The sequence below is a fragment of the Labrus bergylta genome, chromosome 17, assembly GCF_963930695.1.
Source record: "Labrus bergylta chromosome 17, fLabBer1.1, whole genome shotgun sequence".
Classification (NCBI taxonomy): domain Eukaryota; kingdom Metazoa; phylum Chordata; class Actinopteri; order Labriformes; family Labridae; genus Labrus; species Labrus bergylta.
In genome coordinates this window covers 5173526-5189017 of record NC_089211.1, presented here as the reverse complement: position 1 = coordinate 5189017, position 15492 = coordinate 5173526, and the positions used below count along the sequence as shown (strand labels likewise).

The window sequence follows — 15492 nt, the reverse complement described above, 5'->3', positions numbered from 1 at the left end:
ACCCACTGATGGCAGAGGCTGCTACATAAAGGGGCCATCATCATTATTAACTAATCCCATTCACACACATTCATACGCCGCCAATGATTGCATCTCTTGGAGAAGTGTCTTGCCCATGACATTTGTGGCTGCAGGAAGCTAGAGATCGAACCCCCAACCCCTGAGAGACGACCAACTCTACCCCTGATCAACAAACAAAAAGAATCGCTGCCCATCGCAAAGTTTCCTGTGGATTTGAGAAATTACTGCTGACATATTAGGTGCACACACTCTCTGGTATCGGCCATCACTAATTTGCACTTTGCGACTAAACAGTCGCTCAGTGGCCTCTGGATCTAAATGTCATCACTGATGAAGCACTGATAAAAACCTGTGGAGCTGGAGTTCACAACGATGTGTATTTGTGGGTAATTCGTGTTCCAGTTTGTGTGACTTGAAGGGTTTGGAAGGTCGAGCTCTTCACCGCTGCTCAGTCTTCTGTCTCTGACACAGAGACTCATTTAACAGCAGAACCAATTCCAGCCCGATGATTGCCTTCAAGTCCCCTGAACAGCTCAGGTTTTGTCCTCTACTCGTCCATTAGGCTTCCATTCATTCTCACAGTGTGTGTTGATACTCAGTGGAGAAGGGAAGAGGGTCACGGCTAAGTGATCCAAGAAGGACACTTAACGCCATGTTTACGCCAGATGAGAAACAATGATCTGAAATGTACAAATGTAAGGATGATGAGACCTGCACAATCTCTATTTATGTAGCTTTGATTTGTTTTATATCCTCATTAACTTTCTCTTCTTCTGGCCATTTTTTACCTCCCCTGTTCAACGTAGTAGAGTTGTCATTGGATTATCACAGAATCCCTCAGAGTGACCAAAGTCAAGATTTTCCACTGCTACTAAATGTTAACAAAAGAAAGAAGCGATGGGTCAATCAATACATAATGTTTAATGTATTTAGAGTCAAATCATAAAAAGTTATCTCATGACACGTTACCTGTAGAGCATGTCTCGACCCCTTACGCTTTGATGATGGTTCTAATGACTTAATGTCTCAACTCGGTACACTTATTAGTTTTTCTTAAGCTTTCATGTGACTTCATCTCAGTCATAGACTGGAGAAGTGGAGGTTGCTAAAGAGTGAAAATCAATGCAGATTCAAATGCCTAAAACCTGCATTTTCTTTTCTTTTAACCTGCATGCTGAGTTCCAACTTTAAAAAAAAAATCTGACTATTATCCTATTTAACACTTTTTTTTTTTTCTTTTGTAATTATCTTTTTATTATTTTGAAAATATAGGAAAATACCAGCAGAAATACATTTGAAAATGTGTGAGGCAACTTCACACGAGGTCACAAGAACATGAAACCTTTGTTTTGAACATAAATGTCTTAACATTGCAAACCAAAATAAAATACATAGGTCCAGGTGCAGATGGAAAATCTACAAACAATATCAGTATGCAACAATTGATTATGCATCGATGCAGTGCCATCCATGTCCGCATCACAATGCATCATAGAGACGATTCATTTCAATACCTATAATGTATAATATATAATGTCTTATATGCTTCAAAATGACAATCCTATTTGATATGCAAAGTATAACAATGATGTCCTAATAACCTTCAAATGTACCTCTATACCCTTGTGTTTGTTAGGATTAAAACGTCAAAGATCTGATGTCTTGATTTTGAGAGCTAAAACTTGATGGCATGAAATTGAGCATCAAGAAAACTTTGTGTATCAGAATGTAGAGTGTGCAGAGTGGTTTCTTAATGTGTTATATTTTATTTACAGTTTGTCAAACTGCATCAATCATATTCTGAAGTCTCTGCACTCACTAGAACACCCATGGGTACCCATGAAACCACCCCTTACATAACATCCTGAGTCAACCCCTGTTGATATGAAACCCACAGTACTCCAGCAGATCAGCGGTTTAGCCAAAAATGTGAGGAGCAGCTCAGGGATTGCGATATCTAGCCGTGCGGGCAGATGAAGGTTCGGCTCGGCTGCAAAGCGGTGCCATCCTGACAGCTGGTGAGCACAGGACATCGGCTGACTTAGAATCAATGTGGACAGCTGAGCAACCGCGGGGCAGCCCCGTCTGAGGGTCATCGTCTGATGACCTTGTGCTGTCTGCAGATGAAATCTGATCTGACAGCGCGAAGCCCGAGGCCCAGCACACACATGCGAGAGCTGATAACCATCAGACTGACTGACATGGTGTGGGGAGGACTGGGAGGCACCAGGACGTTAGCAAAAACACTTAACACATTAATAAAACAATTAGTGCTGTCTTTTTTACCCGCATGCGCTGTGCTGAGTTACTTCTGTGAGTGGTCTTTGACTATGTCACCCGAGGCGAGTCGATGGATCTGTCCCTGCAGCCAGTCCATGTCAAGACATCTGTGAGTGAGATATTGAGCTCCTGAGGTGTTACTCCTCTCCGTGCCTGCCAATATAATCCTGATCAGTTAAGAGCTGAAGAAATACAGGGCCAGAAACTGACATGGAAGAGACCTGATCCCAAGTCTGAATTAAATCTTATCTCATATTTTACCAACATCATATTTTGCTGAGGTAACCAGGCTGCAGGGCTGTAGTTACCATTGACAACGCAGAGGTCAGATGTCAGTTACAATTCTGGTTGCAATCAAGGTTCCCCAGTGGTTCACCTGCTTGGAGTGTTTCCTAAACACCTTGTACATGTCTGGGATTTCTAAAGCCTGGTTGAGATGACTTGTTGTTTTTCTTGTAATGTATCTGTATGATGAAGATGCTAGAAAATTGAACCCAGTTGATACATTTAGGCTCATACATGCATCTCTTAACATATCAAATGTCCTGGCATGTCTGGTTTAGGGATTATTGGTTAATATTGGCAGTGATTGCAGAGTTAGTGACTGAAACAAACTGCCAATTGGTACTAATGCTAATGGCAGCCAACTTCTGTTATGCATTTATTGATGAACATGATTTTTCCTGGAGATAACGGCAGTGATACTTCTAGAGTTCTATATTTTAAGAAATGCAGCTATTTGCTTTCACAGTGATTTCAGTTAAGTCTTAACCATTCTCGTTGTTATTCCACCGATGGTCATGTTGTTTCCTGCCTGCAGTGTCAACCAATCAGAGCTTCACCAGGACAGGCCGCACACATGTACCCAGTAGGCACCTTTTCTTTATGATTTTTTTAAGGGAAACAACTCAAATGTATTCACATCCAACATTTCGCTGTCGCTGTTTTTGTAGCCATAGACGGCTGTTAAAAAATGGCAAGCATTAAGTCATAGAAGATTTAAGACACAAAATGCTTTGTCATACTTATCCATGTAAGTCATGATTCTCATCGTCAGAGGACTTATCCGAGTCATGATAGAAAGGAAGAGTGGCCAGAATGTCAGTTACGTAAGTCTCAACATTCATGAGTCCCTGAGTCAAGGCAGATTCAATGGTCTTCTCAGACAACCTGCGTAGGCAGGGAATGAAGCAGCAGCCACATCCCGCTAATACTGAAACACAACAGATGACAACAAAGGCTGAGGTGAAGAAGGACTTCCATTTACCAAACAGGGAATCAAAGAAATTCCAGGCCAAGTCTTCAACACCATGGTTTTCTGCTAATTCGATTGATAATGCCTCTAAGCCTTGTAACGCCCTAGCAACAGAACCGTCTTACAAACACGCAAACATTTTTCTGACAGATGTATTAAAAATGTGTAATTACTGCTCTGCTCTCTGATGTGGCCATTTTGTTAAATGTATCCAGCCATAGCCGGAAAGTAGGTGTTGTGCCTGAGGTCACTATGACCTGTTTGGGCTGAGGAGTGACGCTGCGCTTTTTTATGTCTGTTCTGAGTAAAATTATGTATGTGGACCTGGAGGGGTCTGTGAGATGTAGGTGTCAGGTGTAAACTTGTATTAAGGGTCAAGTCAGTGAAGTTGGTAGTCTGCTCGGGCTGTGAAACACGAGTCTGTATGTCGAACCAGATAAAGGGAAACATAATCAACATTGTAAAGATCAACAGAATAAATACAATGCCCCGAAGGCCACATGGACCAGGCTGTCGATAGGGATGCCACCGACGTCTCTGCTCCATGGTGTCTGTTATCGTCTCCTGTGTTGCTGGTTCTTCTGTTATGGCCTATCTGGGGTAGAGAGGTTACTAGCATGTCACCCTGTTTTTTCTTATCTAACAGTGTGTGTGTGCAAATGAAATGTTACAATGTTATTTCTAAGCTGAGGGGCGGTTACCAGCACACGTCACCCTCTTGTAGACGCTCATCAGGGGCCTTTCCTACCTTTTGATTTGCCTACTGTTTTCTCTTTTCAATCAGAGCTGAGGTCCGCTCAGATTTGTCGTCCGCTGACACTGCTCCTGCTGGTGCATTGACTTTCCTGCAATGGCTTGCGTGTACCCACGTTGCTCTGTTCAGCGACCTTCACAGCTGTGTGGGTGACCAGCAGTACCTGGAACGGGCCGCACCAGCGCTGTTGTCTCCACGTCTTCTTGCAGAAGTTCTTTATCAGCTCGTGCTCGCCAGGCCTGATGTCGTGCAGTGGAGTGTTCGCAGAGAGGGGCAGGGCAGCAGAGACTTGTCTCCTAATGTCTGAAAGAGATTTAGTCAGATTTATGCAATCCGTTACCATGTAGTCCTCGCACAGTGATGTTTCCGGTGGAGGTCCACGTGGTCCCATACCCATGTTTGGGGGAGCTGCAAACAATATCTCGAAGGGGGAAAGGTTAACACGCTTGCGCACTCGCATTCTCATACATACATCAACATCAACACAATAGGCAGTGCTTTGGGCCATGTGTCCTCACAACATTTGACTAGTTTGTTCTTTAGAACACCATGGCGCCCCCTGACTGTGGATGGTATGCATAGTGATACTTAACATCAAACCCCAGATAGGTTGACACTTGTTGGATTGCTTCGTTTACAAAGTGGGAGCCATTGTCTGATGAAATTTTCTCTAGGATGCCCCATCTTGGTATGATTTCTGAAACGAGAGTTGAAAAAGCTTTGTTGTAGGTGGGTGAGCTGCCTGCTTGTTCAATGGTTTCGCTCTACCCACGTTGTTTTGTGCGTAGATCAGACACTTGGTGGCAAATCCTTTTGTGAACCAATGTGCTTGAATAGCCGTACACATCCCTCCTTTTGACACATGGGCCAAGCCATGTGTCAGCTTAGAGAAGAAAGGAAACAAACGGCGAGGTAAACAAGGCTTACCATCGGGGCCACACCATCTCACGGCCGACAGCCTTGTTGCGACCACAGAGCTGCAAAGGTCAGATAGAGAGGCAACAGGATGTGAAATCAAAGTGAGGTTGCCAGTGTGTGGTAGCTGTAGACTAGAAGCAGCCTTGGCAGCTGCATCTGCCCTTGCATTGCCAATTGAAACAGGGTCAGAAGAAGAAGTGTGAGCTGCACATTTGCAAACTGCAATTTGTTTTGGAGGCAAAACAGCTTCCAAAAGAGCAGATACTTTTTCATGATGTAGAATGGGTTTTCCGTCAGATTTGAGAAATTTCCTCTTTCCACAAAGCACCAAAATCATGAACTACCCCAAAAGCATACCTGCTGTCTGTGTAGATTGTGACAGATTTGTGTACAGCCAATTTGCAGGCTTCTGTTAACGCCACCAGCTCTGCTGCCTGTGCTGAGTAAAGAGACGGCAAAGGAGAAGACAAAACAGTGTTAAAATCATTAGCAACAGCAAAAGCAGCTTTACAGTGACCTGTGTCAGGGTCACGTGAGGCTGAACCATCAACATAGAAAACAAGATCAGGATTGGTTAAAGGAACATCAGAGAGATCAGGACGAGGTGTGCAGATAAGTTGCATCTCTGCTTCACAACAGTGTGGGTCACCATCAGTGGGAAAAGGAAGCAAAGTGGCTGGGTTGAGAGTGTTGCATCTTTTGACCGTGACATGGGAAAGATCAAGAAGTGTGGTGTGATATCGCAACCACCGTGCAGCAGAAAGGTGTGAAGTTTTCTGTTCTGCCAGTATTGCTGATACTGCGTGAGGAACAAGGAGGGTTAGGTTTGACCCACAAAGTCCTGTGAGGCCAGAACAGCACGTTCAGCAGCGGCAACAGCACGCAGGCATAGAGGAAGAGCTCTAGCCACTGGGTCAAGGGTGTAAGAAAAGTAAGCCACAGGTTTAAGGTGAGCGCCATGTTTCTGTAGCAAGACCGACGTCATACAACCTTCTCGCTTGTCCACACATTGAACGAAATGTTTAGCAGGGTTAGGAACACCCAGTGTGGGAGTGGACTGTAGGGCTTTTTTCAATGTTTCAAAGGATGTTATCAGTCCATTGAAGGGTACCTGAAACAGTCAAACCTTTCGCATGCGTGATGTCTCGTAATGGACGTTCAAGAACTGAGAAGTTTGGAATGAACTGTCGACAGTAAGAGCACATTCCAAGGAAAGACATTGTTTGTTTCTTGGTGATAGGTTTTGGTGTGTTAATGGTGGCAGAAATTCTACTTGGAGACAAAGACTTCCCTTGTGGGGTTAAGATATGGCCCAAGAAAGTGACCTCTTCCTTAACAAACTGTAGATTGGAAAGTGAGGCTTTTTTTGTATTTTATTTTGCGCTGGCGCCATCCTTCATTTGAAGATACCCTCGGTGCAGCTGTTTTTTGTCGCTGCAATCACTACGGTTTGTGTCATAACTTTTAGAACACTTTTGGCTCATCAGTGTCAGTTCTTCCTTCTCGACCAATCAAAATCAAAAAGGGCAGGACATCCGATATCAACTTTGTAATCAACAAAGTCGGAGAAGGGAACAATTCCAGGTTAGATGAACTGCTGCTTCATGATTCAATTTCATTGTTTTTATTTTTTTCTTGGTGACATTTCCTTAAATAAAGCAAATATAAAGCATACAGAGCATTTTAAAACATCTTACGGTCACCACTGAGGAAAGCAGCAGTGCCATGAGCCAACTTCCGTAACCTAGCAACCGAGCTTGTGAACGCTGCCGCCCCCCAAAAAAAGCTGTTAATTGGCACAGGCTCTCAAGCTGCTGTTTAAAAGTGTCAGTAGAAACTAGCGTATGACCATTGAAAGAGTGAGACCTGAGGGATCTACTGGTGATGGCAGCATGGAGCAGGTCAGAGATATACACAGGTGCCTCATCATGCAGGGCTTTGGAAATGAAAACCAGATTAATGTATGGAAAGCAGACACATCATCGCATCTCCTGTGGGATTACAGGTGCTGACAAACAGTGCTGAACTGCTGAGATAAACTCAGAGCTGATGCTGTCGGCCGTTCTGTTTGTTTCCAAGCAGCAGCTTTACTAAGACTGTGACGCCATAGTACAGTTCACATTGGTTTGTGGGTTCATGCAGGGTGGGTTGAGAGGTGTGTATGTGAGTCCATAGGGGTGGAAATAAGAATGGATGTGGGTGTTGACTGTTAGTGAATGGACAGGGGGTCAAATGGGGCTGTTGGGTTGTAATCTTTGGAGAGAAAAAGTCTGAAGCAAAATCTTTAAAAATGGAAATTAAATGTGTTTTTGGTTGACTTTAGTTAATGGTTTTATGGTCGCACCTTTAATCCACCACTTCATGTAGTATCAGGAGGAGTTTCATACATTAAACTTGACTAAATTGAGACTTTTAAAAACCTTTAATATACATTTAAGGCAAATAATTCATTGTGTGATTCAAATATGCACCATGCTCCATTTTTTTTCCTGCCCTGTCTTTAACCCCCTCCTCGGCCTCATACTTAAACACTTGTGAATGTGGTTGTGGTTAGCGGGATGTGATGAACAGTCCCCTGGGTTAACAGTGGGTGGCCAGTCAAAGAGCACTTAACAGCTCCCTGCTAGTCCTTAGTCATACACACAGAAAGAAAAAAAGTCCAATCAGTGGAGTCCTTCAGCCTGTCAGAGCGGCGGCTGCTCACTCTGACGGACCCAGCCGCATTATCACTTCACATTAAGAGCTCATGAATACATTTACATCTGTTAGGATTGTTAACTGGAGGATTCTCTCTGCTGATTTTCAGTCCATACTGTCTTAATTACACCGCTGCTGGTGTCAGCACCATCAGCCCAAACACATCCTGTCCATCTTCCACATCATCGTCATCATTTTTGTCCCATTATTATTTTATTTGTTTGAAATGTAAACTTTATTTTGACAGGTAATCTCATTGTGATGCAATGTTTCATTCTAAAGGGAGACCAAATTATTGTTTTTGTCAAATATTTTTCATATATACTGATGTTCCTTTGTCATCCTCATCACTCTCATTATCAAAATCTTCATCACATAATATTGATCATTGTTCTGCTTCTTATCTTAATTATTCTTTTACATATTCATCATCCTGAGTCTCTTCTTCATCATCCTTTGTGAGTTTCCTCCTCGTTATATTGCTATCACCCTCTTTTCATCATCATCGTCATCATCATCAAAGTAAAGATCAAAATAAAAATGTATATCCTTTTTGTTGTGATTCTCTTCATCATTATCCTGATCCTTGTTTTCTTTCTCTTATCATAAGGATCATCATCCTCTTTATCATCACAATCATCCTCACTGTCAACCTCCTACTATTCATGATAATCATCAGCCTCATCATCATCACTTCCATCCTCATCATCATCACTGTCATCATCATCATCACTTTCATCATCCTCCTAATCTTCTTCATCATCGTCATCACTCTCATCACCATCATTTCTGTCATCCTCATCTTCATTATCTTCTTCCCTCTCATCATCATGATCACTCGCTTTGATTCTTTCATCATCTATCACACACCGTTGTTTTGTGGCTGTTTTGTTTCTCTGCTACTCAATTTCCCGCTCAGCTCTAGGTCTCAATCCTAGCTACCTTGCCTTAATCCTGCCTAGCAGATCCCACAGGAGGCCCTTGAGGCTACCTTAGCCCAACCTGGAGATTACTAAGGTGCATTAAATGCATCCTCACAGAAATGGTTAATAAATATAATCATCTTTTCTTTCCTACTTGCTCATAATTTCATGCTTGTAATTCAGAAGAGTGTTCATGCTGATAATGGAAATTCTTATGCAGCAGCTATTTGTTGAAAATGAATACATTCTTAAAGCTTTGGTGAGGAGTTTTTAACTAGTTATGAAATAGACTGAACTTAAAAAAGATGCCTCTGTATGAGCAACGAAATAAAACCAGACCAAAAGGAAGAAGAATGATTGTTTCTATCTTTCTAGTTATTTGAAATGCATGAATCTGCTGCCACGGGGCAGATGTCAGACGAGGAGATTAACAGAATGATGCCAAACATTTTACATAAAGGGTGAGATTTTCTGTCAGAGAATCACTTCTTACACATGAACATGGAAAAAAACACAGATTTAAGATGTGCACTTTGTCCACATGAGGCGCCACAAGAGACGGTATCTATAGTTACCACTTGGAGCTTTAATGCAAACATCAATGTAAAGATACATTCATTTTTATGTTCATTTAAAAGTGTTTACTCTGTACTTGTGATGCTCTTCAAGAAACTAAATATGCCTAATTTATCAAACATTAAAAGACAGAACAAAATAATATTAAAAGTGATTAAAGAGACCAGAATGAAGACTCTTGTCCCTGATATTGTCTTTGTGGTTTTAAGAGTTCAGCCCGAGTCATTTTCCAGCAGGTTGTCTGGGTGGATCACTTCCCTCCAGAACTATAATTGTCCCCCTGATAACAGATCTTTTAATATTACTCTCTTCTTCAATATCAGACGATTGTGACGGTGCCAGGCAGGGATATTGAGTGTAGTGCTAAGAGTTCCTCCCTCTGGCCTGGCATCAAAACTTATTAGACAGATAAATGAGAGCTGGACTTGCGTCGGAGTCTGGCCTCTTTCTCTGCTCGTGTGTCATTTATTCGTCCACTGAATCAGCTCAATCAGATATCAGGAAGCCTTTCACAGCAGCCACCATCTCTCTGCATCTGTTGACCCACACCAGCACCGCCAGGGCTAATGTGGGCTGCTTTGGTGGTGAAAAAGCTCAGTCTTTTTCACTTTGAAACTGCTTTTTGTTCAATTCTTTTTCCAAATAAAGCCTGGATCTAAAGGTCAGACTGTGTAGTCCTGTTTGGTGTTTTGTTCCCTTATTTATCAGAGCAGAAAAGCCTTTTAACACAAGATTTACGTTTGGGCCTAAAGTTTATGTTTTTTCCTCGACACCCCCGCTATGACATATAAAGGGTTTAATTATTAACTTTTTTGCCCTACATGGATTGATGACATGCAGACTTCTTTGTCCAAAGGCTAAAATAATGATTACTGTTCCTGTTTTCTTTTTCAGTTAGTTACTGTGTGATCACTTTGTTTGAGACGCACATTCAACTCAAAATGAAGTCCTTAAAAAGACATCCTTGACCAGTTTCCTGTAACCATAGTGATGGAAAGTGCTCCCCAATCATATCTCTGTACCGAGTGTTGAGGAAGTGCACGGTTTCCTGCTGGTTTCACTGGTTTCCTCCCATTGGTTTGCGCTCAGGAATCTGCGTCTGATCCTGGAAAGTCACAAAGTTCTCAACCAGCCCTTCGGTTCACTTCATCATTTTTCCTCGCATTACTTTCTTAATTTGATTAAATAATTAATGAACCATCTCAAAGCCATCGAATTAAAATGAGTAGGTAAGTTGAAATTTCTTTTCTTAAAGGTTCACAGCACATTAAGCCAGTTGTTCTTGTTGTTCAGTTCTTGGCTTCTTTTGTAACTGGGTTCAGTGATTTTACTTGTTTTTTAAAAAGGCAAAGGCGTTGTCTTTTAAAATAAAGGTTAAAAATGAATCATTTAATGGTTTTTATTAAATGCATGGTCATTTGTAAAATTGTAATAATCTGTGAGTAAAGTGGTGAGCTTTAATTACAAGTGCTTAATAAGATAAGTTATTGCACGTTTTCATACACAGAATTGGATCCAGAAGCACTTAATGAATAAAATGAATTAGACCAAAATGAATTAGTTTGTATACCAAAAGAAACAAGCGGCACCTTTAAGCTTAGGGAGTTCAGATTTTAGACTTCTTTTATTAATAATACTTAATAATAATTGGACTTTGTGGCATTAAATAGTTCCTGAAAACCTGCTAAAAGAAATCAGTCATGTCACTTCTCTCGTTATTTGCTCTGTTCTTCATGTTACCACAGTGATGTCACTGCGTATGACTCAGCTTGAAGTCACTTCTTCCATGCTGTAGCACTCTGAGCTTTAACATTAATATGTGTGTTCACACCAATCATGAAGCGAGTGAGATCAAATCAGAGACTAAAAAATATTCACATTTGTGTGAGATGATATTGAATTTTTTTGTTCTTCCAAAAGTCACCTGAGGCGGGTCATGAAGGCCAATCATCTCTGAGAGTCTTCTGACGACCTGATACTGAATCTGAAATGATCAATGGAGATAAAGTTAGAACAAGCATTTTAAAAAAGTTCTTGGGTTTGGACAGACCTTTAAAAGCAAGAGTATTACTTTCTTTTAATTCTGCTTCAGGAGTCCTTACACTTTCATTAAATTAAAATTACAGCCAAACTTTGTCTATTTTTGCTTGACACAGATGTACTACACCAAATAGTTTGTTTTGGCTCTAATGCATCACTCATAGTTGGTAGTTTGAGAAATCCTGGTGCACAGTCCAGCTGAGCCTGACTAAACTAACAGTAACTTCAAGCAGTAGAATAATTCAATCCGGATATCATTCTTAGAGTATGTGGTGAAATAAATCTCTGTGAGCCTCTGGCTGTCGTTGTAGACTCAGTTTTGGTTTTCAGAAATATCTTACAGAATCTTTTTACTGACTTGAATAACCAGTTCAAGTTATAAAAAAGGAATCTTTGTGCTCAAGCAAGCTGTTAAGATTGTGCTTTTCTTTTGGTATGACCACACCTTTACCCAAAAACCGAAACAGGAGAGAGAACGTGAAACAATAATAATTTGGGTTCCTATGACAAGACAGCGCCAAAGGGTCCTTCTGTTGGTATGGGGTCTTACGTATTTAACCTGCTTTACTGAGAGTTTAACAAATACATCTCTCTAGATACTAGACAAGGGCTGATTCTTTCCATGACATGACTATCATTTACTGTAGCCTTTTTCAGACTGCTACAGCAAAAGCCCTGTAACTTAGCCCAGCTGTCATCAGGTCTTTGTACATCATTATGATTCCAGGATGGCGTAATATTGGTCTCCTAGTCAGAGGGGGAGCTCCACATAGACACACAGTCGGATACACACACACAGAGTGCTGTATCCTGAGGGGTTCAGGAAGTAACTAATGTCTTGTAATTACTTTTTTACAAGCAGAAATCAAAATGAGAAACATTTATAATGTGGTAAATGACAAGATCCAGTCCATGCAGAGTTTGCTTTTTTATGTTTTGTGAAACTCAGAACTTTTTACAATTCAGTGATTGATAACTTTTAATGTTTCAGACGCCCGCTCGGGAAAACTGCTCTCGCTTGTCAGAGTGTGTCAAATATGGTGAAGTAACTTAGATCAAGCCTCCTCCCCTCCGGATCAAACGTGGCAGCAATGCGGGTTGTTTATCAGGTCACCAGCAGCACCTCTCTACAGATCCCTCCTCAGCCTCAGACTCCTGTGTTCAGACACCCAACCCTGCCGGACACCATCCAGCCTGCCGTGGCCCAGGCCATCATCAATCCCAAACGGGGTATGGAGGGACCCCTCCAGACTCCACAGACCCCCAGGGCCTGCAGCTCAGGTGGGAAATCGTGCTGGAGCCTGGATGTGAGGGTGGTGGTGCTTCTGGTGGCTGTGGCTGGAGTCGTGATCCTGCTGCTGCTCTACAGACTCCTACAGCTCAGACACAGGTGTGTACAAGTTACAAACCAACTTAATCCACATCCAAGTTTAACAAATCCATTCTTTTCTGCCTTTCTCACCTCTTTCACTGTTTATCTTAACTGCTTGTTAGATAGAAATTGTGATTGATTCTGCCACATTAAAAAGGACATTACAGAATAAACAGAAAGAAGCTTGGTCTGTTATTTTCACTGGCTAAGTTAAAGGAACATTCTAAGGGATATATCTCCAGCTATGATAGTTTACCAGCTAAGTACGAAGTATTTTGCAAAGATTTGTAGACTAATTTTCTCATGCAGCTTTCTTGTGTGACTTTGCCTCAATTCCGTGTGAACTTTGGGCAAAGCCAGTCTAACTGTCTCCAGTCTTTATGCTAAGCTAGGCTAACCATGTCCTAACTCTGCACTTGAAGTTGAATTAATTTATAGTTTTTGTTTGTTGTGTTTTACATGTTGTTTATATTTCTGGGGTCCTAACATCTTATTGATACACAAGGCTTTTGAATATCTTTAGCCAGCAGCTGTGAGACAGGCTGTTGTAGCGGCAAGAAAACCTTTCGAGGCAAATATGCCCAACCAAAGGTTACTCCTTTATTGCCATTGACAAGCTTCTATTATGTAAAAAATGTCAGACAAAACAACAAGAATTGTTTCAGAGCTGCTGTGTTGAGTTACGTCTAATGTAAACAGATGTGATGGCGCTCACTTTTAAGCCACAAGTCTCTGTTGACAAAGTAGTAGTGATACAGTAATGTTACCTTGCAGTATACAAATTTGTTGATATGACCATATTACTAGCATGAGCATTGCTCCTAAAAATGGTAGCTGCTTGTATCAATCCTTATCATAATGTTGTTAAGCACTTAAAAGCTCCTGTGAGGAATTTTTGGTTTGTGTTATTTACAGTGTGACTTCTGTAGAGAGAGCTGTACGTCTCATCTCTTTGCTTATCCCGTCCTGTACATGCTTCAGAAGTACAAAACACTCATCCTGATGTCTTTTTACAGTCAAAGATATAACTTACTGTTCATCTTTTTAATGGAAAATCTAAACAAAGGCAGTTTCAGCAGTGCGCTTTTTAGCTTCATCCGAAACCTATGACACCCATGATGAAGGTTTCCAACATTTAAAATAAAAATACAAAAACACTCAGTCTTCTTCCTGATGCTCTTGTTTGCTTTTAAAGGTTATATAGAGGCATCCGTATCGATTTCAGTCTGTTTAACAACCAGTCAATAACCCCTCACAGGAGCTTTAAAATCACAGTCCGAGACAGTAAGCGGCAAAAACAAGCACTTGTTGTTGTGAAACTCCTGAAGATTTTGCACCCATAATTCATTTTTCAGGTTTATTGACGGTGTTGTTTTCTGCAGGTTGAGGATGGCCCGGGCAATTCACGCTCTGGAGTACCACAGCTTCTTCCACAGCGCCACCTACACCCTCAAACACCCTGAGCCGTGTCTGGACCTACCAGCCAAGAACGGTTTGCTTCCTGAAACTATTCCACCCGTCCACACTGTAAGCCAGGTGATACCCACTGCTACCGTTACACCACTTCCACCTCCACCAATGTCTTCTCCACCCCCACTGCCACTCCCCCCACCTCCTGCCCTGCCTCCACCCCCACTCCACGCTCCACCTTCTCTCCCTCCAGCAGCTGCGGTTCTGCCCTTTCCTTTCCCCCTGCCTATGATCCACGCCACCCCACCCAGCCCCCACCTGTCGTGGGGCGCCTGCTCAGATGTGGATGTGTACTCTCGGATTGGAGCTTACAGGCCGTCGAGGCTCTCCAGCATCTCCAACCAATCAAAAGTCATCCTGTTTGAACACTCGTCTCTCTGACCTCTGACCTCAGACACAGAACAGGACCAGACACTTTAATATTTGAGAAGACTCTACATATTTCGCTATCCTGGGGTGATAAAGTGTCTGCAGTATTTCTTACCAAAGATGGGACCAAATCAAAATAATGCATATAGATTTACATACATCAGTTTTGCTTTTTCAAATTTGTGATAATTTCTACAAACTTCTTGTAACGAGTGCAAGTGAGCTACTGTTGGAACAATGCACCAACCACGAGGTGCAAACGATGGAAAAAAACAACCTCAAGTTGGACTTAAAGGTGAGAATGCTAAAGTTTGAGTTGATCTTAAATGAAAATGACTATCTTATGTCAGTATAATTAGGAGTGGGAGTTTCAGTGAAGAGTGTTATAAAGATAACAAGGTGTGCCCTCGTGATGTTGGTTTTCTTGCATTAGACGATTAAAGGAAACAAAATGACAGATTTGTATACTGTATATTTTTGATGCATAACACCCAAATAGAAAGAACTTTGTTGAGTTTAAAACACTGACATAAAGACAAAAGTTTAATTGTGTTATTTAATCTGGATATTTTATTTTCCTCACATACAATGTCTTGTTTTTTACAGTGTAGCCATTGTAGCAAAGCCCATTGTTCCTTCAGAGGAGGCATTTCCTGAGCTGGTTTTCCTCGGCAGTCCCTCCCTGTTTCACACCATTCCCTTCACTCAATGTGTTTCCTCTGACTCTCACTCTGTATTCGACTTGCCTTGCATTTTCTTCACTTATCTTAAAGTCTGAATTGAAATTGTAGAATTTCAAATGTTTCCATTTGTCTCT

The 15492-nt window shown here is 41.6% G+C and overlaps 1 protein-coding gene across 2 annotated transcripts; it reads left to right on the top strand.

Moving 5' to 3' along the window:
- Positions 1 to 10516: 10516 nt before the first annotated feature.
- On the top strand, positions 10517 to 15132 carry LOC109985689 (uncharacterized). Of its 2 annotated transcripts, none has more exons than XM_029277770.2 (3): positions 10517 to 10649; positions 12456 to 12854; positions 14219 to 15132. In XM_029277770.2, exons 2-3 carry the CDS (start codon positions 12556 to 12558, stop codon positions 14685 to 14687), a joined length of 768 nt encoding a protein of 255 aa, XP_029133603.1. In that variant the 5' UTR covers positions 10517 to 10649; positions 12456 to 12555; the 3' UTR covers positions 14688 to 15132. The 2 variants fall into 2 exon arrangements, with proteins under 2 accessions (XP_029133603.1, XP_020491740.1); XM_020636084.3 differs by having other exon boundaries at positions 10517 to 10653.
- The last annotated feature ends 360 nt before the right edge of the window (positions 15133 to 15492 follow it).